At 53.7% G+C, this 27,155-nt stretch overlaps 1 protein-coding gene across 4 annotated transcripts in view; it reads right to left on the reverse strand.

Moving 5' to 3' along the window:
- Window positions 1–7,353: 7,353 nt before the first annotated feature.
- Window positions 7,354–27,155, reverse strand: part of MDGA1 (MAM domain containing glycosylphosphatidylinositol anchor 1) — a 67,253-nt gene continuing 47,451 nt past the window's right edge. The window contains exons 8-17 of one of the 4 annotated variants that reach the window (XM_054492337.2): window positions 26,732–27,028; window positions 25,608–25,892; window positions 23,805–23,956; window positions 22,833–23,010; window positions 22,568–22,591; window positions 21,133–21,285; window positions 20,407–20,541; window positions 15,169–15,299; window positions 14,837–14,945; window positions 7,354–9,002 (exon numbers count right to left, since the gene is read on the reverse strand). In XM_054492337.2, the coding sequence (XP_054348312.1) occupies window positions 8,854–9,002; window positions 14,837–14,945; window positions 15,169–15,299; window positions 20,407–20,541; window positions 21,133–21,285; window positions 22,568–22,591; window positions 22,833–23,010; window positions 23,805–23,956; window positions 25,608–25,892; window positions 26,732–27,028 (1,613 nt within the window). In that variant the 3' untranslated portion in view covers window positions 7,354–8,853. Of the gene's footprint in view, window positions 9,003–13,744; window positions 14,097–14,836; window positions 14,946–15,168; window positions 15,300–20,406; window positions 20,542–21,132; window positions 21,286–22,567; window positions 22,592–22,832; window positions 23,011–23,804; window positions 23,957–25,607; window positions 25,893–26,731; window positions 27,029–27,155 lie in introns of those variants that run through there. The other 3 variants (XM_054492339.2, XM_054492338.2, XM_054492340.2) reach the window with 3 other exon arrangements.

Genomic DNA, 27,155 nt, shown 5'->3' on the forward strand with positions numbered 1-27,155 from the left:
CTCAGACAAGCCTAAGAACCTGGACAAAGCCTATGGGGACAGACAAAGGTGCTGTGTCCCACATGCAGGCAGCGACCCTGGGATTAAATGTGTGTTGCAGAAATCCATCTCTGCTAACCAAGAGATACAGACAAAACAAAACAAAAACAAAAAACAAAAACAAACAAACAAAAACCTGTTTGGGGCTATTGGTGATGGTTCCTTATGCCTGATCTGATCCTTTACCCTAATAGCAAATAAAACACAGAACACTGGAAGTCAGGACTTTGAAGGCCCTATGGAAATAATTCAATCCTAACTCCTCCCATTTTGCAGGTGGCAAGATTGAGGCCCATAGACGAGAAGAAAATCCATGGCAGAGCTCGGACCAGAACCCAGACCCCAGGATCCCAGTCTCGCCTCTCCCACTGGCATTACACCATTTCTCAAGACAGAGTCATAGCCTCATTGAGTGACTCAAGGGCAACAGCCTGGGGTTTCTCAGTGCATTCTGGAACATTGAGGGGTGCAGAGCAGTGCTCCTGCCTCCGTTCTTCTGTGGCCTTTCCCCCAGCATGGCCGAGGATACAGAGGGCTGGGAGGGGATAGTCCTCACTGCTTACTGGCTGACAGTGAGTAAGCAAGCCTGGCAAAGTGCTGAGCTCCTGGTCACTGGCAGACTTCAAGTGAGGCTGGAAGGATATTATAAGGAGGAATCCAGCCGGCCATTGGAGGGGGTGACTACAGGTTCCCTCCACTGCTTATTACCTTGGCAGCATCTCGAAACTGATTGGATTCTCACCAGCCAGGAGAGGCCAGACCCTGCTCAGATCTGAGGGCCACAGACTTCAGTCACCTCTGCCAGCCCTGAAGCCTGTTCCCATGGAGACAGGTGAGTGACAGAGACAAGAAGAAAGATGCGTGGAAACCTCCAAAGCTGTGGCCCTGTGCCAGACAGGCCCTGGGGGCAAGGTGTGGTCAAGGCTGGCAGAAGAGGGGTGACAACTTCCTCAGAGTCAGGCCTGCTCACCAAAGGATGGGGATCTGGACCCCACCTCCCTCCAGTCCAGAGGCCAGAAGTCACCCGGATGCCGCACACTCCCCAACCCCTCTAATGCCACTTCCACTGGAGCCCTCAGGGAAGTCCTGTCCTGAAGGAGGGTAGCGGCAGGGAGAGATTGTCCCATCCAGAACCTTCTCTGCTCTTCAAGTTTTAGACAAAAACAAACAAAAAACCCTCAAATTCCCACCATAGGGAGAGTGGAAGTGGGACTTTCCATCTCCCATCCCCGATCCTGTCCTTATCTCTGGACTCAGGATGAAGGGAGTGAAGGGACAGACTCCGACCTTTGCCAACCTCCACCCTCACTCCTCCCTCCAGGACAGGGTGTCCGGGGCAAGGCCAGTGACTTCCTGGGAACCTTCTTGATGGACTGCGCCATGCCCACCACCAGGGTAGAGGGTCCTGGCTGGACAGGGCTTTTCTGATGCCTCTGGGGCTTCATGGAGGGCAGGAGTCTCCCTCCAAGCCCCAATTCTAGCAGCCCCCAGCCCAGGTCCACCTACAGCCTCCCGCACCTTGCAGCCATCCTCCCTGGGGGCTAGCTCTGTCCTTCCTGACTTTGGCTGGGCTCTGCAGTGCTCCTGACACCCAGCCCACCTCACTAAGACCCCGCTGCCTCAGGACGCAGCCAGATCCCGCTTATCTCCCGGCCGACGTCGCTGGCGCGGAGCAGGCTGCCCGCCCCTGGGCGCGGAGCCCGAAGCCTGGAGCCCGCCGCTTGCTCCACCCGCCCCGCTCCGCCGGCCGCGGGGCGCTCGGTGCCCACGCCCTACCGCGCTCCCAGCCAAGACGCCGGTCTCCGTCTTGCAGCTCCCGCCACCTCCTGCCTCTTGGCGAGGGTGGGGCCCGGTTCAGGGATTGGGGTGGGAAGCGGAAGAAGGTTAAGGAGCTCCCACTTAGGCCTGGGTAATGGGGGTCCCCAGTGTCGGGGCGGGAACAGAGTTAGATCCTCAGGACTACAAACAGAAGCAGGGCTGTGTCCTGTTTTCCATTTACCTTTCTGTGGGGGGCCCCCTTTCTCTGCATTGCTTAGAAACACACCCCACTGCCTCATTTCATTGAATCCCAGAGCTGAAGGAACCTTCGGCTTCAACCCTCCCCAGCCTTCTCCCAATTTACAGGGACATTCGAGTCCAGAGAGAGGGCTGGCTTATTCAACCTCACAAGCCAGAATGTGGGTCCAGGCACTCTTCCTTACCGTGTTCTTCTCACTCTCTGGGCTCAGCCTCTGTTTCTCTTCACCTCTTCTCCAACTTCTCTCCCTCTTCCCTCCCTTCTTTCTGTGGAAACAGGACCCAGCCTCTAGCCTGCATGTTCAGGTAGAGATCAGCAGGTGCTTGCAGGGGCCAGTAAGCATGGGCACTCCAGAGCCCTTGAGCCTGCTATGCGCAGAACCCAGTGCTGGGCTCCGCAAGGGACATGGGACCCACACAGGGCAGCGAAGCCTGCAGCCCGCCTCCCCGTGGGCAGGTCAGCCATGGGCGATGCTGGAGGGACAGAGGAGCTTGGTGTGACAGCATCTGGCCATGCTGCAGCAGGAAAGATCAAGTTAGATTTTAAAAAGAAAAAACCTCCTATGAGGAGTGAGATAATAAAACAAATGAGTGTTGGACCCTGGAAAGTCCTGGAAATCTCCTCATCCCCTCTTAAGAACTTTTAACATCAGGAAAAGCCCTGGACACTTCTAATCAAGGGACTGAGCATTTCCAAGGGAGCTTTCTGCCTGCTGGGTGGAAGAGGAGTCTAGGAAAGGGGTGGTCCCAATTCTTGCCCCCTCCCCTCCTCCCTGCAGGCCCTCCTCAGGCTGCACAGGCCAGCCCATCCTGCTCCCCTCACTGCGGAGTGAGTTTGCCCACACACTCAGCTTATCTGGAGCGAGGCCTCATGAGATGTCTCACATTCATGAGAGGAAGGGAGATGCCAGTGCTGCCGGGGGCTGCCAATGCCCCAGGTGTCCTAAAGAGGAAGGGGGAGCAAAAGGCCCGTCTGGACCCTTGGTCATCTTCAAGGCCCCTGGTTTCCCTCAAAGCCAAGCAGCTGCCTCCCTGCATCTGTGTTCCCGGCCTTTGTCTATCTAACCTTGAAGAGGACCTCCTTCAGGGAGCCTCTGGGGACTGGCCCAGCCATGGGGAAAGGGGAGATTCCTCCCACTCCCAGCCTATGGATACCCAGGTTTCACATCTGTGAACACGCTGCAGTGGGCTCTTAGGTGCTTGCTCTTTTTTTTTTTTTTTTTTTTTTGAGACAGAGTCTTGCTCGTTGCCCAGGCTGGAGTGCAGTGGCGCAATCCCGGCTCACTGCAACCTCCGCCTTCCAGGTTCAAGCGATTCTCTTGCCTCAGCCTCCCAAGTAGCTGGGATTACAGGCACCCACTACTTCACCCAGCTAATTTTTATATTTTATATTTTTAGTAGAGACAGGGTTTCACCATGTTGGTCAAGCTGGTCTCAAACTCCTGGCCACAAGGGATCCACCTGCCTTAGCCTCCCAAAGTGCTGGGATTACAGTCGTGAACCACCATGCCCAGCAGGTGCTTTAAATGTTGCCTTTCCAAATAATGATGATGATGATGATGATGATGATGATGAGTTAACACTTGCTAGTCACCTATTTTGCATCAGCAACTGTGCCAAGTGTTTTAGACAAGTTATTTCATTTCATCCTTACTCTTATTCTCACATTACAGGTGGAGAAAAACACTCAGGCTCAGAGAGGTTTAGTAACTTGTCCATGGTCACACAGCTAGTAAGTGGAGGAAAGGGCCTGGATTCAAATCCAGGTCTGTGAGGCTCTGAGGCCTGTACTGTTAACCAGGCTTCTCTTTGCCAACCTCCATCTCTACATGGCCTCTTCAGAACCCACCTGCTGCCTCCAGCACCCTTTCTGGACTAGCTCCAGGAAAAAGTCAGCCCTGGATGCTGCCAAGGGGAGCTCCATTCTTTCTGGCAGTCCCCCATCACCCAGCCCCCACTCAGGACCTCCCAAACTTCATCTGAAATCCTCGTAATTTTCATTTTTCTTCCCTTAGGGCTTTTCCCCCTAATGAACACATGGTGCTTGGGTGATACTACTTTTGAAACATGTTTTTTAAGATATAAAGGTAGCTATGGAAAGCTCACCAGGTGGTCAGTTAAGAGACTAGCTCCTGGTCCCAACTCTAGCCTTTGCAGCTGTGTGACCGTAGGCAAATTTCTCCTCCTCTCTAAGCCTCAGTTTTCCCACCTGTAACGTAGGCATTATTGACGTCTTCTCAGGGATAGCGTGAGGGTAAAAGGAGAAATCAGTGTAAACTTGGAAGGACTATGCACATGGGAGGGATTATTCTTTTATTTTTAAATGTATATTTGGGTTTACTAACTAGTAGTCCAGTATATTGATCCTCAGTTGACTGATTCTTCCCTCTCTCTCCTGCTTTTGGGAGGTTCCAGGGACCTGGGATTCTTGAGTCAAAAGAGGGAGAGGGTGAAAGGGAGGCCTTAGATAGAGTGACAGAACACAGGAGTTCTGGCTCACCAGGTCCTCTTCCCCGCTCCTTCCCTCGCTCTATGCCTTGTTTCCCCTCCTGGGCCCTGAGTCTGGGTGAGGACAAGAGAGGCTGAGGAGGAAGGTGAGGAGTTGGGCAGGCAGAGGAGCTGTAGTTTTTATACTTTCTTGGGCCCTTCCCACTCTGACTGCAGCAACCACTGACCCTGGGCATCTCAATTAGCCACTTGCTTCATAATTCATTATATGGTCAAGGCTGCCGCAGGTTTACATGTGTGGGCATGTACATACACTCACACGTGTGCAAGCATACATGCACACTCGTGCACACATAGTCGCACATACTGCATGGGCATCAGATATAACTAAATGTTAGTGTTTGTTGCTGGAGGTCGTGTTCTTCTCTTCGGAATTTCTCTTATTGAAAGCTTGGCTCGACATCCCCTCCTCCTTGCCCCTGGTAAACTCAACCCAATTCTTCCCCCTCATCTCCCCCATTGCATGAGCATTTTTATTTGAATAAATCAGCAGAAAAAGATTTCAAGTTCAAAGCCCTTTCCCAAACTCTGTGATGTACAGTTATAAAAATAATGCTAAGAACAGAAAGTGACCTTTATTTCTAATCTATAGTCCTTGATGACTTCTGGCTTTTATTTTCTCGAGAAAATAGATTTTTTCCCCTGGTTATTAAAAATAATATATGTTCATGTAAAAATATTCAGACAATACAGAAAGCCTAAAGATGTGAGTCAGAAGCATCTGAAATTTCACTACTGAGATAACTACTATTCACATTCCAGTGAATAGTCTTTCAGACAAAAAAAATGCATATGCTCATATATACACAGATGTTATTATATAAAAAAGATAGTAACAGGCATGCGCTTTCTAATCTGCCATTCTCTCTCGACAATATATTATGGACATCTTTAAATGGCAGCAGAGACTCCCACTGTGTGGACGTTTGGCACTCTCAGCCTCTCTGACTCATGTTTTACTCTATTTCTCACCGCCTCTCAGATGAGAGTGAACTGGCGGGTGGTTCTAGGGGAACGGCACGGGGGGTGACAGAGAGAGACTCTGCTTATGGAGGGCGGCGTATATAGATGGAATGAGGACTCACAGAGTGCTGAGTCTACTCTGCTGAGCTGTGGCTGGCCCCAGGGGACCTGAGAAAAATGGGCAATTCAAAACATCTTTAGAGAAGGCCAAACAGCTGACAAGACAGGGCGATGGATGCGGTGGTAGGATTTGCATTCGGGGGCCCTGCCAAGTGGACCTCAGAACAGGAAACACGCTGGGTGCGCATGCCCAGGAAAGATGAATTTGGGAGCGGGGGTTCAAGAAGCAGTATGGAAGGATGTCTCCACCCAGATTTGGAGTGACTTCAAGCAGGAGAGTTTCGACTTTTTTCTTGGATTTATTTATACCCAACCCTTTTCTGAAAAGGTGTTATAGTAGCTTTCAACAAAGGACATGCAAAAAGCTAGAAATAGAAAAGCAGAACAGGGACGGTCTCCATCTGAAGCAGAAGACTGGAGCCCAAGCCTCACAGGGAAAGGCCCTGCTTCTCCCAGCCCCTGGGTAAGAGCTGGTGGGAAAAACAGAGTGATCTCCAAGGAGAGGAAGAGGAGGAGGGACTCTGGCTGATGTGAACGCACATCGCACAAGAAGTCAAAAACCTAGATCTCCCTCTAGGTTCTTCCTCTTCTGAATTTTCTGAGCTAGGGTAACCACATCACCTTTCTGAGCCTCACTTTGCTCATCTGTGACATGAAAATAAAAATATCGGAGTCCTGGCTGGGCGCGGTGGCTCACGCCTGTAATCCCAACACTTTGGGAGGCCGAGGCGGGCGGATCACTTGAGGCCAGGAGTTTGAGACCAGCCTGACCAACATGGTGAAAACCCACCTCTACTAAAAATACAGAAATTAGCTGGGTATGATGGCACATGCCTATAATCCCAGCTACTTGGAGGCTGAGGCATGAGAATCACTTGAACCTGGGAGGTGGGGGTTTCAGTGAGCCAAGATTGTGTCATTGCAGTCCAGCCTGGGTGACAGAGTGAGACCTTGTCTTAAAAAATAAATAAAAATAAGCTAAATAAATTGACTATGTTCTTTAACAATATATATGTCAAAGTCCTGATAACACAGGACTCGGTTGCTGTAAGTTACCTGACCTACCTGTACAGTTTGCAATGGGACCTGCCCTTGGACAGGGTCACTTGGAGAACTTTCATGGTACATACACTGCGTTACTGTGCCCCTGGGAATGAATGGTCACTAGAGGAGGGGAGAAAGAGGGAAGATGCAAGGAGGTGTGTTTTCGGTGCCTGCCAGCCTCCTGCCCCTCCTAAGTGGGTCCACCCACAAGCTGCCTAGAAATGGCAGCCCCCAGGTAGCCTTGTTTCATGTCCATGACCCCTTCCTCCAGCCCAGCTGGTTGGATCAGGGTGGCATCTGACTCAAGGGCAGCCAACCCACAGGTTGCCCAATGATGTATGTGTGGCTAGACCTGAAATGGGGGCCTGTCCAATCAGCCCATTATCCTGAGCAGCTGAGTCAGTGAATGCTGGCAGCTGCTACTGGAAGGCCATGAAAGAGAGTTGAGCTGGAGAGGTCATGATGCCTGGAAAGCCGAAGTTGTGAGGAAGCAGACACCATGACTCAGGAGAGGAACTGCGTGGACAAAAAGCAGCAGATGCTGGGGAGTGACTGAGTCATGCCAGGGTGGTCATCTATTGCTGTTGTCAAAAACTACTCCCAACCGCAGGGACTTAAAACAACAACTATTTTATTATATCCCAAGACGATGGGTCAGGAATTTGGACAGAGCTTGGCCGAGCAATTCAGGTGGCAGTTAGGCTGGTCTGGAAGGTCTGAGGCAGCTGCACTCCCATATCTTCTGGTGCTTTGGTGGAGATGGCTGGAAGGCTGGACTCAGCTGGGATGGTCAGCTGAAGCCCCTCCAGCATGGTGGTCTCAGAGCAACTCAGAGGACATCCTAGGTAGCAGTTCAGGGCTTCCAGAGAGAACGTTCCAAGAGGCCTGAGCTGAAGCTCCAAGGCATCTTCAACTCAGCATGTCACACTCTATTGCACAAACAAGGCACTAAGAGCAACCCAGATTCAAGAGGAAGGGAATTAGACTCTGCCTCTCTACAGGAAGGATAACATGGGATTTACAGCCATCTTCATTCTACCACAGGTGAGGCACCAGAAGCTTCTGTAGACAATGATCCTAGAGCTACCTTGAATCCAAAATGCCCATCTGGTTCAGGAAAACCATCGCTGTTGCAACTCCTGTTTGGATTTCTGAGTGCCCATCCCCCTCACTGTATTTGTCTTCACAATAATGCTCCTGTACTTGAGTGAGCTTGACTGGATTTCTCTTCCTGTGCTCAAGGAGCCAACCTACAGCAGTGGTGAGTCCCTTAGACCCTTTCTCTTCCATTAGAAAAGAAAGGCCAGGTGTGGCAGCAAGAAGTTACCCAACACGAGAGCCAATAAAACTTAGGTGGTAGGGAGAGGGAGCCCTTGGTCTTGTAATCTGAGCTTCACTTTCCCCATCTGGAACATGGAAGTGAAACTGCCCAATCGACCTACCTGAATCATTGTAACCAAGTAACCTGAAAGACACTTCCTGTCATTTGCCTGATATGATGTAGTCCATATCATGACATCCACACCCTTGATTTGGGGTCACTTTGCAAATGCTCATCACTGCCTATCCTCGTGACCTTGGCAAGCCCATCTCACCTATAATATATGAGTAGATGTTTGAAATAAGTGACCTTTAAGGACCTCCTAGCTCTGAAATTCTAGAATTCTGAGAGGTCTGGGATAAAGGGAAAGGTTGACATAACTTGATTTTAGGGCAAGGATGCAGCTAGCTGGTGGTGAATAAGGGAGGCAGCCCCAAGTAGGGTGCAGGGTGGGGTCTATAGGGCCAGAATAGAGATTAAGAGGGAAGGGACTCCACACGTGTAGGAGGGATGGTAGGGTTGGGTGCTGAGAAGGGAAAATGGCATTTCAACCACCATACCAACTTTATTCCTCCTCCTTTGCCCTTACTCCCCTTCCTTGAGCATTCTAAGTTTTTGGGCCCTGTTGGCCTTTGCATATTCTGTTCCCTCTGCTCAGAAGCCTCTCCCAGCCCCAACAGGCTAACTCCAATCATTCTGTCTCTCCTAAATGTCTTACAGAAGTCTTCCCCAAAGCCCCAACCCAAATAAGAACCCTCTTCTTACCTTCTCTCATAGCACCAATTTCCCTTCCCAGCCCTCACTGTACCCATCATTATATATGTCTTGGTGTCATTATTAGCTTACTGTCCATCTCTCCCATTAAACAGGGGCTTCCACAAAGGCAGTGTTTGGTTGGTATTTGCTGAATGAACAAATGCACGAGGACACAAGTTCACTGGGAGCAGACCAGGATGCAGGTCCTCACTGTCCAGGCCACAGAGCAGGATCCCTGTCGACAGGTGCCAAAGAGAAGAAAGGCTGCCCCCAGGGAGCTGAGAGGAGCCCTCCAGTGCCCCGGCCCCCACCCTGGCCCCCACCCTGGCCCACTCTGCCCTGCCAACACACACAGCTGACGCTAAGCACTAGAACACTGCAGCTTTATTGATAGAACAACCGCGTCCGCAACTAGAGGTTACATTTGGGGGCTTGGAGGTGAAAGAGAGGCAAATGGGGAACAGAGTCTGGGGTGGAGACAGACAGCAAGGCAAAGGGGTGAGGATGGGGTCGTGTGACTAAAAAAACAACCCCAATATATTTCACCCATTAATAAGGGGGTCTCCTGTTGTGCTTTTACCTTGATGGTGGGGTGGGCTGGGGTGGTCAGACATGTGGGCCTGGACATGAGGAGTTTTGGCTTTTCTCCCAAGTCTTTGAGGCCTCGGGGCTGGTGCAGCCCCTTCCCTCCCTGCCCCTTCTCCTGGGCTGGGGATAAAGGCCTTGGTGAGCTGGCTACTCTGTGGCCGGAAGGATGCATGGAGACCACTGGGGCCTAGAGGGCCACCAGAGTTGGGCTGAGATGGTGATTATGTGGGTGGCTGGGAGGATGGTGGGAGGGGGCTAGGAAGGAGGGCATTCCTATCCTAGGAGGGTCCCTGGGAAATGAGTGCAGGCAACAACAGGGCAAGAGGTGGGCTGGGCAGATGCCATCCCTCTGAACCTCACCTGTACAATGGGGGCACCAGCTTAGATGCTCCCTAAGGTCCCTTCTAGTTATACGGGTCAAGGGATCCCCAGGAAAGAGTGGTCCTTCTGCCCCAACACACACACACACACACGCACACTCCACGCATCACACACCACACACCACATTCTCAAACACACACGCACAGCACTGACTCGATAGAGAGGCGGGTGCTTCCCGGCCTTTGGAAGCATGGAGGACTCCGCTGAACCCTGAACCCAACCTCAGCCAGTGGCTGTGCAGGGACTCTCCAGAGCAGAGGAAAGACCCTGGGAATACTCCCCAGCCCCTCAAGCTGCCCAGTGAGAAAAAACACAAGGATTCCGCACGCCCCATCCGCGACCCTCCTGGTCTCTTTGGGGAAGCCAAGAGGATGAGCACATGAGAACATGCTGACCTTTACTCCTAGCCCAAGCTCTTGTGAAGTCACAGGGGAGAGGAGGGGAAACAGGGTCTCTTCTGTCTGGGGGCCTGGGAGAGGGGCAGCAGCTGCAGACACTGTGGTGGGAGGGTGGCCACCCTGTGTGTGGCACCCAGGCCTGCCATGGGGCAGAAGGGTCTGCAGCCTGGGATGAGAGGCCAGAATTTGGAGCCGAGGGCAGGATCCCAGCAACATCTATAACATCCCCACCGGCACCCTGGAGACCGGACTGTTAGCCAAACTCCCTGCAGTTGCTTGGCAGGAGAACTCAGGGGCAGTGACAAGTGGTGTGACACCTCCAGGGCTGCAGTACTTGGCTCTCCCAAGACTGGCTCTACTCAAACTAGCTGTGTGACCTTGGGCCACTCCCCTTCCCCACTCTGGGCTTCAGCTTCTTCATCTGCACGAGGGGATCGAACTTTTGAGGTCCATCCTCACTCTGACAGCCTGAGCCAGGGGCTTTCCCAGAGCACAGGGAAAAGGAAAATGAATGAGAAAGAGGTGTCAGGCCCATCTCCGAGAGGCAGGGGTGGAAGGAGCATTCCAGGAGGAGGGGGCTTGGTCTTCAGGCTTCACTCAGCACCCTAGGAGCCTGTCTGTGGTCCCAAGGGCAGGATAGCCAAGCTGAGACTTCCATAAGCTGCTATACAGCACCTGGCCCCCGGAGTCCTTTTCACCAACCTGAAGGGGACAAGGGATGGAAGGGGCCCCAGCACCCTGAGGGCTGACCCTGAACACCCCGTTTTAAGGCCACAAAATGCCTCAGTCACCCTGACCCAGAGGGTGAGGCTGCCACTGGGGAGATGTGCTGGATCCAGCCAGCCTGGTCTCCCCTGGCGGGGGTCACTCATGGGCCACCCATCAACACACAGACACTGACACACCATGGCGCACAGAGACACACAGCATGAGCAACACTGATACAGAGATGCTGGCTCACAGGCACACACAGACACAGACACTGACAAGTCACCTGGTGATAGACAAAGACACTCATTCCTGCTGAGGAACACACAAACACACATAGATCAGCACGTGCCTAGACACTCACAGTGCCCGCTGGCATACACTGACACCCACATCCCCCACCCACCTGCTGGCACACACAGACATACATCAGCCTCACCCATTCACACGTGGGGACCTCAGCCTTTCAGCAGACACACTTTGTCAATCCCAGGTCAAGCCATCCTCAAGGCAGGGCTGTCTGCACCCACTGAGACCTCCAGCAGCATCCCCCCCATCCCCCCTCCACCTTGTGCCCTTCGTCCATAAAGACCAGGAACCTGGGGGCCACATGTATGCAGTTCAGCTCAGCGAACATGTACTGAGCACCTTTACTGTCCGCTCTATGGATCCTGAGGGGAACAAGGGAGACAAGTCCCCCTGTCGGAGCAGCCAGGGTTGCGGGGCAGATGGATTGGAAGGTCCTCTGAGGGAAGCAGGCACAGGGTGCCTTGGGAACCCCAAAGAGGGAGCACTTGGGGCTACTCATCTCTGGTGCTCCAATGCCTACACCAGTGAGGGCACAGAGGAAGCACCCAGGTGGTGCCAGGCCAGTGGTTCCTGCTGTCAGGAGAACCCGAGGAGCTTTTCAACATTTATGATGTCCGACTGTGCTCCAGTCCAATTAAATCAGAACCTCTGAGGTGGGAACCAAGCAGCAATGCTTTTTAAAGGACTCTGGTGGTTCTATTCTGCAGGCAAGGCCAGGAACCACTGATTACAGAATCCATTCCACCGGGCAATGGAGTGGTTTCCACACCAGGCTCACTTGTGCTGGGCATGAGCGGGAGGTGGTGGAGGTGGAGGGAGGACTTGGAAGGCTCAGAGGAGGAGCTCACAGTCTAGTTGGGGCAACGGACTCTGCACAGATGGGACGGTTAAGGAACAATACCCGACAGACGCGATGGAAGTGTATGCTGAGAACCTGGAGCGACTCATTTCAGACAGAGGCCTTGACTGGGCCAGCAAGGCAGCCATGCTGATTGGGCATCAGAAGGCCCCGCTGCATCCTGGCCCGGCCACCCACCAGCTGTTGGTGATAATGATCACACAGGCCTGGCAGGGGGAGATGGGCAGCCTTTGCCTCGGTTCCCCGCCTGCCTCCTGGCGCTGCAGTGCTGCCCGAGTTCCAGGCCTCTTCTCTGCAGCTGTCCCCACCAAATGCTCCAGGAGGAGCCCTGTGACGCTCCTCACCAAAGGTGCTTGCATTCAATAAGGTCATCTGTAAGCTCTCTGTCATCCATAGGGGATGAAAGGTGGAATTTCAGGCCATCGCAGGCAGCTTGAGACTACAGAACAGGGCTGGACAGAGTCTATTCAGCCAGCACCCTACAAGCGAACACATCACTCAGGAAGGCGGACACACATGCTGACGTACACGGACACTCACAGAAACAACTGGGTCTCAATCCAGTCTCACAGGCAGATACGTGCGATTGCACACACAGACCTGTGTTTGCACACACTCCTGCCTAACAATGTACCCACGGTGATACCTAGACACAGACGGGCACAGACACATACACACATATGCACGCATGCATAAAGACTCACTCTAGAAGGGAGGGGCTGGGCCTTCTCTCTTCCATGGATGGCTGGGTGGGGGCTCAGGGGTGATGTCAAGGAGGAAAGATCTAGATCCCATCATGTCAATCTCAGGCGCCTAACCCAGGACCCAAGGACAGGCAGCTCTTTCACAGCTCCCAGAGAGTGAGGGGACTGGCACCTGCTCCCTCCACCAATCCCAGCTCTATAAGCCCCTCCTCCTTCACTGTCCCTGGGTGGAGAAGGGAACTTTCAACTAGACAATGCTTTTTGGCATTTTGCCCTGTACACACCCTCCTATCCAGGGCACCCTTTCATGCCAACCAGATAAGAAATGAAGGTCCCTCTCCACTTCCAAATTCACTGTCTGATATGGGGGCACCAAATCACAGAAGCAGGACGTCTCTTCTGCCTTTCTCAAAGTCAAGCCTCACCCCAGAAAATGGGCTGGCCGCCACTCCCCCAGATCCTCTGAGACCCAGCTGGGGGCTGAGGCTAGGAGGGAACTGTGTTCTCAGGAGTCCCACTGCTTGTAGGGTGGAGTGGAGAAGGCATCAGTCTTCAGACTGCCCAGGCCCAAGACCCTGTGCTGGGTCCCTTCAAAGGGCGCACACTGAGGAGGGAAATATGGTGTCCCAGAAATAGGTCAGGGGATCTGGGGTGACCTATGGTCTCCACCATCCAGTGCTCACTCTGGACAGAGTTGTGTGCAGCAGGTGCCCTACCTTCCTTGTCCCCTGGACGTGGGACAGTCACAGAGCTCACAAAGTCCCACCTGTTCCTCCTCTGATCCCTGCCTCTCCCATCTCAGGAGTCCCAGAGTCTGACCAAGGGAGGGGCTCCATGTCTGCCCCACTTCTGGCTCCCTTCTGGCAAAGCCACCAGGCTGGAGTTCGGCCTTGACTTAGGGGACAGGGGAAAGTCAGAAGCACACCACGAGTGCAGCAAGGACAAGGCCTATGTTGCGCCGAGGTCCCTGGGTTGGCAGATGCCATTCAGGCAAGTCCCCTGTCTTCGCAGTAAAGAAGGTGCTGGCAGGTCAGATAGAAACTTGTGCTTTAATATATCTCTGTGTGTGTGAGCATGAGTGTGTGCGTGTGTGCATGTGGAACAGTTGTCTCCAGGGCCTCAGTGCCTGGCCTCTGTCCTTGTTCTCTGCTCATCCTTGCAGCCAATGCAGGCCCCCTCCCTGGCGGGCCGGCCCTGCCCCTGGGCACCCCAGCTGGCGGGGGTCAGTCTTTGGTACAATGTGGACACTTTGGTGTGCCGGGGGCAAGGTGGGGGGGCATACAGCTCTCATCATCTCTGCAACGCCAAGAGGAAGATGGCCGTGGGCCCCCACAGCTGTGGGCTGGACTGGCAGGGGGCTCCACTGCCCGGCATCACCACCACTGCAACAGGGGAGAAAGAGGAGACAGGCCAGGGCTCTGGTCAGCTCTGGCAGGGGAAGGAAGTGGCAGGCAGGTCGGCACTGTTACTCTGCCCACCTCTTTGGAGGGCCTGAGGGTGGGCACTGGCCTCAGTGCACACACACAAACTCACAGCACAGACATGAGGTGGCATGGGGTGGGGGTTAGCTCAGCCTGCCGGGGTTCACGTTCACTAAGACTCGGAACAATTTACTTGACCTCAGTGGGCCTCAGTTTCCTCACCTGTAAAATGGGTCCGATGGTGTGTGCTACCCCAAAGGACTGTTGTGAGAATTAATTGTTGTGAGGTAAGTGAAACATGCATATACAAGTTTGTGTGCCTTGCCTGGTACAGAGTAATTGCTCAGTAAGTAGGAGCTGTTAGTATTGGAAACTTCTGGCCCTGGAAGGCACACATTCACCTGTGGAGCCAGAGGTACGCACAGGTGTATTCAGACAGAGGCACAGGAGGCGCTCTGATACCGTGAACAGGTCAGTATGCTCACCACAAGGGTGGGGGCCAGGCTTCTCATTGTTTACACAAGTACACAGCCTGAGTGAGGGTGGGGCACACCTTCACACAGTCAGAGCCACATGATTCCCATTACTCAGACATTCTGAACCCCTATTCAGACCCAAACACCCTCCCCCAACAGACAGGAACCCCCGCTACACACAGCTCCCTCCAGATTCAGCTCCCCCACCTCCTTCCCATCTTGCACCTTTATTGGGATCCATCTGCTTCCGAGGACACTCCCCCTTCTTCAGTGTGACGTCATCTATGGCAATATCCCCCAGGTAACCCGGGCCTCGAACCCCTTCAAAAATAATCTGGGGTGGGGTCAGAAAGCAGGGAGCAAGGGTTGAGGAGGTTCTGCTGGGCACCAGAGTGCTTCCCCGACCCCATCTTTCCCCTTAATCTACCTGGAAGTTCCCCCTAGCCTGACTCTTTCCATCCTTAGCCCCCAGGAAGAAGGACAAGGTTTTCCTAAGTGCTTCCTGGCCACAGCAACCACCGAAGCCGGGGAGCATCCTCTGGGCCCTGCGGACTCACCTGGAAGGGCCCACTGGGGCTGATGGGCACATGGGCCTGCTGCCACACATTGCCCTTATTGCCACTGAGGGACCAGGCGTGCGTGTCCAGAGCCCCTTTGTTCCGGGACCGCACCAGGAGGTTGAGGGAGCCTGTGGTGGATGTGAAGACAGGGGGCAGTGAGATCTGGCCAGGGCACCCTCACCTTTCCACATTTACCAAGCCCTCTTCTCCCACCATAGCCTGCAGCCCTGTCCCTGTTGACAGGACCTCCTCCCCATGCCCAGCTGGGTGCAATGTCCCATTCCTGCAGGGACACCCTCAGTGTGGGAAAGAGAAGACTTCAGCAGGATTTCATTTCATCAGGATGACTTGCAAATTTTCTTTCATTTCTTTCCTGCCTTGCTAATCAGCTAATCTCCCCAACGCCAAACACACACATGCACACACACCCTACCCTTCCCCTCTAGGCAAGGGAGCTGTCCCAGGGCAGTGGGACCTCTGTCTGGGCACACAGCAGGGTTTCCAAAGAAAACAGTGTGTCCCTGTTGGCAGTACCTGACTTGTGGAGGGAGATGAAGGGCTTTTAAAATGTTGAATACCCAGTTGGCAAGAGGAATATGTTGGGTCCAGTAAGGCCCTGGGAGAGAGAAGGCCAGAGGGGACAGTCTGTGTGACTGTCCGTGCTCTGCATTCCCCATGGGGTGGAATAAACACCAGCAAGTGACAGTTTGCAGGAGGCAGATTTGAACTTCATCTAAGGAAGACCCTGGATGTATCGGATTTGCCCAGCAAAAGAGTGGGCTGTCTCGGGGGAGCATCCTGTCCCTGGACAGGACTATCCAGCAGCGGTGCTGCAGAGGGGACCCCTGTCTCCAATCATGTTACCCCCCTGATCAGTCTCCTTTGAGGCTTCCCATCGCTGTCCTCTCCTGGCCTTCCACACCTGATCTGGGTGCTGTCAGCTTCTCTGATCTCATTTGCTGCCACTCGGGTCTAGCAAACTGGTATCCTTGCTTTTCTTTCAGTACTTGAGGGCCAGTTCCTACCTTAGTGCCTTTGCTTGTGATGTTGCCCCAGCCTGGAACATTCTTCCCTCCCTCAAGGAAGTCCCTGACTACCCCATGTAAAATAGCTCTCTGTTCTTTTTTCCTGCATTATTTTCTTTATAAGGCTTGGCACCAGTAGACTGTAAGCTCTTCAAGGGCAGGGGTCTTTGCCTTGTTCTAGTGTCCTAGAACAGTGCCTGGCATATAATGGTGCTCAATTAGTTAAGTGAAAGAATAGATGGATGAATAAATGAATGATAGGATTTGGTCTTCATGAACCCTGAGGTCCTTCCAACTCTGAGATTCTATGAAAGTCCTTGACGAGAGTTACAGAAAATTCTTCATTCAGAATTTAACTATTGGGAACTGATAGGAATTTGACACAGACCTTCCTGCAAGGAGTCAAATAGGGAAGGGAAGATGTGAACCCCAGGGACTACCATACCACAGAGCAGAGAGTGGTCTGGGCCTGGGGAGCTGTATGTTAAGGACTCAGAGTTCACAGGAAGGATAGAGGGCTCCCAGCTCAAACCTAGGAAGACTTCTGGAGGAGGTGGTGTTTTCGACAGCCCTTGAGGAATGGGAAGGATTTGGCCAGGGGAATGTGGTAAGAGGGCATGTTAAGCAGAGGGAACAGGTTGAGCAAAAGCCCAGAGGCTGGAAAGCTGGAGTCTATCCAGGCACCAGCATAGAGTTCTGTTTGGCTTTAGATGTGGCAAGAAAGATATGGAGGAGTGTAGTGAGCAAAGCTCATTCTTTTTTTTGGTGGGGACAGGGACGGGGACAGGGTCTTGGTGGTACAATCATGGCTCACTGCAACCTCAAACTTCTGGGCTCAATAATCCTCCCACCTCAGCCTCCCAAGTAGCTAGGACTGTAGGCACGCACCACCACACCCGGCTAATTTTTAAAGTTTTTTAGTAGAGATGGGGCCTTGCTATGTTGCCCAGGCTGGTCTAGAACTCCTGGCCTCCAAAAGCACTGGGATTACAGGCATGAGCCACTGAACCTGAGCAGGCCCTTTTCAAAAGGAAGGTTGGGGGTCTTGGGCCCTGGATGTCCTCTGTAAAGGGATGTCAGGAAGCCCCTGAACAGGGGAGACATTGGAGCTGATGGGGTGCTGAGGGGAGGGGACGGTGAAAAAGCAGGCTTCCCCGTCAGGGTCCTTGGGGCAGGGCAGTGGAGGAGGAAGAAATGGTATGGGAATTGAGGCTAGATCCCAGGGGAATGGGCACAGGGGGCATAGCTCCAGGAAGGAGAAGTGAGAGCCGTTCCTTTGGGGCTGGTGAAGATCCTGGAAGACACCGGGGCTTGGGCCCTGTGAAAGCCAGGGTGAGTACCTCCTGTTCTACTGGGTGCTGACGCAGTCTCAAGGTCCCACCCCCCGGCTGGCGAAGGTGCTTCCACATGCCTGGAACCTTCAATGTGCTCCTCTGCCTGGCTTTGCCATGGGGGACAGGGTGTTTCTTGCTATCCTAGTTCCTCTTCCCTCCTCCCCTCCCACTCTGCCTGGCAGCTCTGGGCACCAGCTGTCCCCAGACCTTGTGTCTCGCTGGCTCTCCTTGGTGCAAGCAAGGAGACATTTGGTGGCTCTCAGGCAGGTGACATTTGGTGGCTCTCTCCCACCAGGGGGTCTGTCTATCTGGTGTCACAGATGGTACAGCTTTGTCTATGGGAAGTGCCATGGAAATGCCAGCCAACGGGCACCATCTAAGATTGATTCCCCTTCCCTCAGAGCCAGGTATCTCATATCACTGCAGGCTGGAGGTAAGCTGGAAGGGACAGGGAGGGGGCATTGGTGTTGCCTGGGCACTCTTAGCCAAGTTCTGGTCGCCTCCTTCTCCTCCAGCACCTCTCAGTTACCCCAGAATTCCAGGTCCCTATGGCTGTGGGCAAATGGGCTGAGCACCCCCAGGCTAATGCCTCCAAAATCTCCCCTTTCACTATCTTGACCAAGTTATGTAACACATGTGCTAATATCTTTCTTTAAACTAACTCACTCTTTTTTTCTTTTTTGAACTTTGTCATAAGCATCAGTAACAGAGAAATCCTGAGTTTTAAGGGCTAGCTTTATTCACCACATAAAACATACCCAGTGCTAAAATTAGGAAAGATGGGAGTAAACCCAAATGAATTGGTTGTCCTACCTGGGGAAGCCAAATAGAAATGGAGGACTGGGTAGGGTGGTGGAGTCCTGGTCATCCACCCTCACCTACCCCAGAAGAAGCTTCTTATGAAGTCCAGACCTAGCCACGGGCAAAATGATCTGTGCAAATGGTTTGGGGGCCCCAGTGGATGCAGAACCTTCTATCCCACTCCATTCTTGTTCATCAGTTCAGCTTGACCCATCACCCTAGCTGTGGAAACTTCTCCATGATGAGCCTTTACATCTAGATTTGCTTAAAGTCACTCCCTCTACCATTACAGCTGAGGAAAACAATGAAGATGCTTTCTGCAGACTGACAAGGAATAATCACCAAGATGATGCACAATTCAGAGGGAAAAAGCAAGTATAGGACAGTATGTGTAAAATGGGAGAAAACAGAATATATATATGTACTGGTTTCTTTTTTTTTTTTTTTTTTTGAGACGGAGTCTCACTCTGTCGCTCAGGCTGGAGTGCAGTGGTGCGATCTCGGCTCACTGCAACCTCCAACTCCTGGGTTCAAGCAATTCTCCCTACCTCAGCCTCCTTACAGGCACCTGCCATCATGCCTGGCTAATTTTTGTATTTTTAGTAGAGACGAGGTTTCGCCATGTTAGCCAGGCTGGTCTCGAACTCTTGACCTCAGGTGTCCCGCCCGCCTCGGCCTCCCAAAGTGTTGGGATTACAGGCGTGAGCCACCTCACCCGGCCATATGTACTGGTTTCTATTGGATAAAGTATCTCTGAAAATTTGCCCTAAAATCTAGTCTATTGATCACCTTTGGTAGATCAACTGGGATGGGAGGGCGTTTGCATTATGTGCCCTTTTGTACCTTTCGGCCTTTGTGAAATGTATTATCTTTCCTATAAACAAGTAAACAAACAAAAACAATTTTTAAAAAATCCTGATGTCCTCAGCAGAGTCTTCCACGACCATGCTGCGGGGTCAGGCAGGTCTCCCTGTTACCACCAGTCTCAGCCTCTGTCCTTCCACTGCCGCAGGGGTCACTAACTCCTAGCTGGTAGCATGGGTTGTTTAATACCTGTCCCTCCCACTTGGCTGTAAATGCCAAGAAGATGGGGAACTCGTCCACCTCGTTCACTACAGCACCTGATCCCTAGCACCGAGCAGGAGCTCTGGAAGTGATGGCTGACACTGGTTATGTGACGCTCTTATCAGTACCATTGCCTGCCAAAGGGCACTCCTTATGTTCACTCTCTCACTTGGGAAGCAGGACTTCCTCTCACTGCCCACAAAGCAGCACCCTTCCGATCTCACGTTTAGGGCTTGGAGAAGTCACACAGATCTAGCTTACTGTGTGGTCTTGGAAAAATGCTTGACGTCTCTGAGTTGGATGGTAACACTTCCCTCATCTGGTGGTGGCTGTGAGAGTTAATGCAACCAGGGATGCGGCGCACCCAGGATATCACCTGGCAGTCACTCCATATTTGCATCCTCTTAGTTGTCTTCTCCATCCCCTTCACTTCCATCTCATCCTGCTGGAGTCTTTTCTTTTTCCTTCTTTTTTTTTTTTTTTTTTGAGATGGAGTTTTGCTCTTGCTGCCCAGGCTGGAGTGCAATGGTGCAATCTCAGCTCACTGCAACCTTCACCTCCTGGGTTCAAGTGATTCTCCTGCCTCAGCCTCCCAAGTAGCTGGGATTACAGGCACCTGCCACCACGCCCAGCTAATTTTGTATTTTTAGTAGAGACGGGGTTTCACCATGTTGGCCAGGCTTGTCTTGAACTCCTGACCTCAGGTGATCTGCCTGCCTTGGCCTCCCAAAGGGCTAGGATTACAGGCGTGAGCCACCATGTCCGTCCCCTGTTGGAGTCTTTTCTATCTGTAGGCTCAGGACTCCCCGATCATCTCAAAACCTCGGGCAAGCTGGCTTTCAACTTCTCCTCTTGCCAATTCTCTGTGCAGACCCGTCCAAGGACCTCTCATTTAGCCAAGTGGGGAAGCTGAGGCCTCACATGGGCCAGCCCATGGCCTCCTGTGGACCCCACTCCCCTCCCATCCTCCAGCACACACTTGGTGGAGACTACCTGGTCCCCCAACTCACCGATGTGTTTCCCGTACATGTGGTAGAAGAAGGAGACGCAGTAGAACTTGGCGCTGGCATTGTAGAGGGGACTCACTAACCTTGCACGGTCCCCCAGCTCCCGAGGCCTCGACGTCTCAATGAACATGTAGTAGCCTGTGGGGAATGGGAAGATGTGCCAACAGCCCCCAAGACAGCCGGGCCTCTTCCTACCTGATTCCCTCTCTGCCTAAGCCTCTGCTGGCTGAACTGAGGTGCCTCACCCCACGCACTCTGCCTCACAGCACAGGAGTCTGGTCAGTGCCCATGGGTCCTTGGCTCTACTGTAATTCCTCTTCCTCTTGATCCTCTATCAGGACAGGGCTGCGTCTCCCTCAGACTGGGGCCCCCTGAGGATGGGGCTGTCTCTCACCTCAGACCAGGAATCCCCGAAATCAGGGCTGTGTCTCCCCTAAGACCAGGGCTCCCTGAGGACAGGGCTGTGTCTCCCTCAGACTGGGGCTCCCTGAGGACAGGGCTGTGTCTCACCTCAGACCAGGGATCCCTGAAATCGAGGCTGTGTCTCACCTCAGACCAGGGATCCCTGAAATCGAGGCTGTGTCTCCCCTCAGACTAGAGCTCCCTGAGGACAGGGCTGCGTCTCCCTCAGATTGGGGCCATCTCCCTTCATCCCCAGTCTGGGGTGCCCCGGGCCTAGACACCCCCCTGAAGCAATCCTCCATTTCTGGCAGCAGGCCAGGTTCTCACCCTCAGGGGTGCCACTTATGTCAGTGGGGGGACCAGTGTTGGGGGAGCGTTTGGGGTTCTGGGTGAGGGCATTCTGCCGCGTCCAGTCAAAGTTGTCTGTCAGGTCCTGGGTATAGCCACAGATCTTCTCATCCTCAAAATGGCAAGTGTTGTCTGCATTTTATGGGGCAAATGAGACAAAGAGTCAGCCTCTTCAGCCCCTGAGGCCCAGCCTCGCCTCTGTCACCCTCCCAGAGGCAGCTCCCATGCATCCAAGCAAGGCACCCAGGATTCCAGGCTTCCAAAGACCAGGCATGGGGCCCACAACAAATTTCTTGCCATAACAAGACTTCTTAACCCTTTTTGTGCCCTAGGCCCTTCTGGCATCTAGTGAAGCCTAAGGATAATCTCAGAATAATGATTTTAGACACATAAAATGAAATATATAGGATTATAAAGAAAATCAATTATATCAAAATACAGTTGTCAAAATATTTTTCAATTTGTTATAAAATCATAAGTAGGCTTCTTTATTATCTAATTAAATTACAAGATCTAGTGTTAGGTCTAGTAACTACTATAGTTTTGAAATACAAATGGATATAAACGATATTTAGAGATATCTGGAAAAACTGTAAGGTAAGGTGAGAATACGGGATTTCTACTGCTGACAAAATCACAGGTCCTGATTTTACTACTGTGGTGTGGGTCCTCCATTAATCATTGAAGGGGATGTTAAATTTCTGCTAGAAGACAGGGAAAATAAAGAAATAATTGAGGCCAGGCATGGTGGCTCACGCCTGTAATCCTAACACTTTGGGAGGCCGAGGCGGGTGGATCACCTGAGGTCAGGAGTTCAAGACCAGCCTGGGCAACATGGTGAAACCCCATCTCTATTAAAAACACAAAAATCAGCCAGGTGTGGTGGCACATGCCTGTAATCCCAGCTACTTGGGAGGCTGAGGCAGGAGAATCACTTGAACCTGGAAGGCAGAGGTTGCAGTGAGCCGAGATTGTGCCACTACCCTCCAGCCTGGACAACAGAGTGAGACTCCATCTCAAAAGAAAAAAAAGAAATTAATTGTATGCCTTTCCATGTTCATAGACTGCCTGAATTTTATACATAGATTCCTTGGAGGTCCATGGGTCACAGACTAAGAACTCCTGACTCAGGCAATAGGGGGTGTAGATGAGCCCAGCCTCTCCTTTTTTCTTTTGGGACAGTAAGCCTCTCCCCACGTGCCTGGCCTTTAAACCCCAGAATAAATCCCAGATATAAACATCTCCAGCCCAACCCTGCTTCTCCTTCTAGCCTCTGGCCCTAACCCATGGAAACACAGGCGGAATTCATTTTCTCTCTGACTATCTCAAGGATAGCCTATCTCCTTTCTCTCACCAGGAGAGCCTTTGTGTCCCTGAAGGGAAGGGGAAGTCATGCGTGACTGGGGAGTCTCACCTGAAAGGTTCGGAGAGCTGATGGCTGAGAAAGCAAGCGGGGAAACCAAGTCAGAACTGAGGTGTGGGGCTCTGCAGAGGATACCCTGCTTGGGACCAGAGGACAGGGTCCTCAGAGCCAGGACTGGAGGCCAGAGGATCTGGCCTGCAGTGACAAGGTAGTACATGGTGGGGAACCCCAAGCTTAGGAACCACATGAGGATGGTGGAGGGGGTCCCTGGCCATGAGATGGGCCCATCCTTCCTACCACCACCACTGTCACCTACGCTCTGTGTAGTGGATGATGCGGGAGGCCATGTCACCAGCCCCGAAGGTGGTATAGGGTGTGAGGCGGACTTCATAGCTGTGGGGCACACGGAGATCGGTCAGGATGTACTCCAGCAGCTGCCCCTTCTCCACACGCCGGACCGGGATGGCCTTGACCACCGCATTGTGCTGGTTCAACTGTAAGTACAGGGAGTTCCAAGATGCTTAGGAAGTCAGGCCCTCAGTTTCCTCATCTGTGAGACAGGACAATCACCCCTTCCGTGCCCACCTCCCAGGGCTGTCTTCATAATAAAAACGATGACAGCAACACACTGAACCATTAATAAGTGTGGGGCACTGTTCTAAGTATATTGCCATTAGTAAGTCATTTAATCCTCAGAATTACAATCCTATGAGGCAAAATATCATAATTACCCCCATTTTACAGATAAGGAAACCGGGGCCAAAGAGAGTAGCTTGCTGTAGCTCACACAAAGCTGGGTTCTGGCCTAGGCAGTCTGCCCCTGAGCCACACTCTTACCCTCCCACCAATCACCTCTTGGGCTGAGCAGAGCCACATGATCAGACTGGGCACGAGAACAGCAGAGAGACCCTGGCTTTGCATGGTGGAGACCCCCTGGATGAGACTGACCACCCCCCCCACACACCCTTCTTAAGCTCTTGATCCAAGAGTCGATTCTATGTTCTGTGAGCAGTGCTGGCTCCCTCCCCAACCAACCCAGCAGACCCTTGCCTGCCCAATTCTCAGAGCTGTGCCTAGAGTTTGGGTCCAGAAGGGACAGATCCCTAGAACCTCCGATCTCTTGCTGCTATGTCCAAAACTTTTCTCCCTGCCCCTGAAGAATTGTCTCTCAAAGGGTCAACATGTCTGAGCCCCATCTCCGACCCTTCCTCTGGCCTTGATGAGCATATCCAGGGTCAGCCACACCACCCTCCACCTGCCCCCAGGCCCCCGCTCCCCCTTGGCCCACCTGGCGGATGCTGAGTCTGTAGTTGAGCACAGGGTCGACAGCATCGGGCTCCCTCTGAGTCCACTGCAGCACGTAGGAGTAGTTCTTGGACAGCTTGTGGCTGCGGGTGGGGTTGGGGGTGTCGAAGTAAAACTCCGGGCTGTAGGCTTTGGCTAAGAGGGCGGGGAGGGGGGCATTGGGCCGTGGAGGGTGCGGGGGAGACACAAAGAGAGGAGGTGTGGGAAAGGGAAACAAGAGGATGAGGTGGAAAAGGGAGAGGGGATGGAGAAACAAAGAGAAAGGGAATATTGTGAGGTGGGGAATGTTGGGAGAAGAGGGGATTGGGGAAAATGAGGATAGGATAGGAGGGAAAGTGGGAGATGGAGACAGGGAGATTGGAAATTCCAAGAGGTGATATTGGTGAGAAGAGAAAGGCAGGCCAAGAAAAAAACAGAGTAAAGAGAAATTTAGGAAGACACAGAAAAGGGATATGAGGGAAGACGGGGAAAGAGATTGGGGGAAAGACACAAAGAAGGGTCAGGGATATTGGGAGGAAAGAAAGAGAAGGGAGAGGAGGGGAATAGAGAGAGGAGTGGGGAGACAGGGAGTGTGGGAGAACAGGGGAGAAGGGAAGGAGGTGGGAAATGTCACAGGGGCCTCTGGCTGGCAGGGCTGGGTGGAGGGGAGGTGGGGAGAGGGCCAGTAGCCTGCCGTCCTATCCCCCTGCTGTTGAGTGAGGGATTCAAACAGAAGCTGAAGGGCCACTCAGTCAGTTGGGTGCTGCTAGGAAAGCTGTGTATGCCATGGAATGGGGGACGGGCAACCCCAGGCTCTGCTCCAGGGGCGCTGCCACCAGCTTTTGCATGGAGGCGGCTCTCCCCACAAGGAGGAAGACCATCAGCAACCCAGGCAGCCCCTCTTGTTCCCCTAGGCCTCCCTCACCACCACCTCCACCCCTTTCTGACCCACCCATGGCCACCTGCAGCCCCTGACAGCCCACCTGAGAATGCCTTGAAGAGCTGGGGCTGAGAGGGGTTTCTGGGCACCGAAGGGCCTGCACCTCTAGGGTGCCAGCTCAGGAAACGCGTGCTGTCTGGCCCAGTGCCCCACAACAACGTTCCAGGGAAGCTGTTGAGGGGCGTCTTCTCTCCTCTAAACTACACCTCAGGCTCCCGAAGGGTTCCCCATCTGTAGCCTCAGGGGTCAAGGACGAGCGGGGAGGGGCTGAGATGGGGCTGTGGCCTGGGCTTGAGGGGCTCTAACGCCGGTGGGTGCGGGGCTGGAAGGGATGCCGCCTGCTGCTGGAACGGCTGGAAGCTGGGATTGGACCGAGCCGAGAGCGGGGGAGCCTATGCCTTACGCAGGCGGAGCCCAGACGTGGCTTGGATGGGTTTCGAAGGGGTGTAGGCCTGGTTTGGGTGCTGGTAGAGAAGCCAAGCCTAGGCCTGGGGGAAGGCTGTGTTTGAAAGCGGCAGGGTTGTCACACGCCCAGGAAGCGGGCTGAGCAGTAATGGGCGGGGCTTAGGACAGGTATAGGCATAGGCGGGCTTTGGAACGGGAAGGCCTTGGAAGGGGAGGGTGTGAGTGGTGGGGCGTGGCCCGCACCTGGAGGGCGGGGCTGGGAGGCCCAGGTTGGGATCCGAGTGGCACAGGGCGGGGCCTGGCCTTGGAGTGTCTTGGAAAGGCCCGGGCTAAGCCTGGGGTAGGTGGGCTTCAAGGGGGCCAGGGGGCCCACCCAGGCAAAGAATCACCCGGGCTGGGACTGGGGCAGAGCCTGGCCCCTGGTGGGCGTGATGGGTGGGGCGGGACCCACTGGACGCTCACCGGAAACCTGGAAGAGGCAGGCAGCCGAGCCCACATCGTTGGAGACGCTGCACTCGTAGCTGCCGCTGCTGTCGCGAGTTACGGCGTCGAGGCGCAGCTCCGCGTGATCCGGCGCCTCGGCGGCGGCGGGAACAACAGGCGGCGGCGGCAGCAGCTGCCCTTTGAAACGCCACACAGCCGAGGCGATGCGCTGGGGGCTGCCTCGCAGCAGCGAGCAGCGCAGGAGCACGGGCCGGCCCAGCGCCTGGCGCACGTCCTGGGAACTGGGCTCCACCTCCGGCGGGACTGAGGGCGGGAGCGGCGGTCAGCAGGGTCTCTCCCCAGCGAGTGGGGCCTGAGGAGTGGCCCGTGGGGAGGCAACGCGCTTGCCTCTACTGCCGTGAGCCCCCGCCAGGAAAAATCCCAGGGCGGATGCACACTCGCAACACATCCCTCCAATGGCCACGCTCTTACCTCCCAACCTGCAGATACCCACTCCCCTCCTGGCCATTCTCTCCAGCCATGCTTCCCAGACCCGGCCTCTAGTCACGCCCTAAGTGGGCCCCTCGCCCCACGCCCACCCCAAGCAATGAAATGCAGGATAACGCAGGGGTTTCGCGCATAATCTCTAAAGCTAGATGGGCTGGGTTCAAATCCCAGCCCTGACTCCGTGAGACTTTAGGCAAGTTACTCAACCTCTCCGTGTCTCGGTTTCCCTGTTTGTAAAAATGGGGGAATAATAGAATCTATTATAGGGCTGTGGGGGGTTCAATGAGTTAGTGCATTAAAACTCTTAGAACAGTGTTTGGCACATGGTGGTAATTTTCATCATCTTGTTATCAGACAGTGTTTCCCTTGAGGGTCCTTCCTCCTTCAAAATCCCATTTCCACCTGGCAAAATCAAGTAATTTTTTTTTGTTCACCGGGTCCCTGAAAATGAAGATGGGAGATACTTGATGAAGTGGTGCAAAGAACACAGACCTCCGTGTCCTACAGCACGGGGGTGTCAAGGAGTGTTAGGGGTATCAGGAGTAGGTGGTGGGGTTTGGTTGGACTGGGGTGGGTGAGGGGATGAAGAGGGGACAGGCCGGCTGGGAGCCGGAAGGAAAGCTGGGAAGGTAGTCCGGGTGGCGTGGTGGACTCACACTGCACGTTCAGCTGCACCTGGGCCTCACGGGGGCGCACGTTGAAGCCATTATAGCGGGCCGTCTGGCAGCGGTAGGTCCCGCTCATGTCTCGGCTCACTCGCTCCAGCCGCAGCTTCCCGTCCGGAGTCTCCTCCAGGGGCAGCCCTGAGGGCAGCAGTGCAGCCTCCTTGTCCACGCGGGACCAGAGCACCGGCGGCCGCGGCTTGCCCCGCACCTCGCATTGCAGCTCGGCAGGCGATCCTTCGCGCACGGTCACCACGGCCCTACCCTTGGGCACACTGATGGTGGGTGGCACTGCGGGGGTGATGGTGGTCGGCGGAGAGGTAGGAGCGGAGTTAGAGTTCCCCACTGGGCTCTGCCTTCCGGCTCCTGCTTACCTCCCCCGAGAGGCAAGCCTCTCTCCCCCATCCCAGACTTCCCA

The sequence above is a fragment of the Pongo pygmaeus genome, chromosome 5 (genome assembly GCF_028885625.2).
Source record: "Pongo pygmaeus isolate AG05252 chromosome 5, NHGRI_mPonPyg2-v2.0_pri, whole genome shotgun sequence".
Taxonomy (NCBI): Eukaryota; Metazoa; Chordata; class Mammalia; order Primates; family Hominidae; genus Pongo; species Pongo pygmaeus.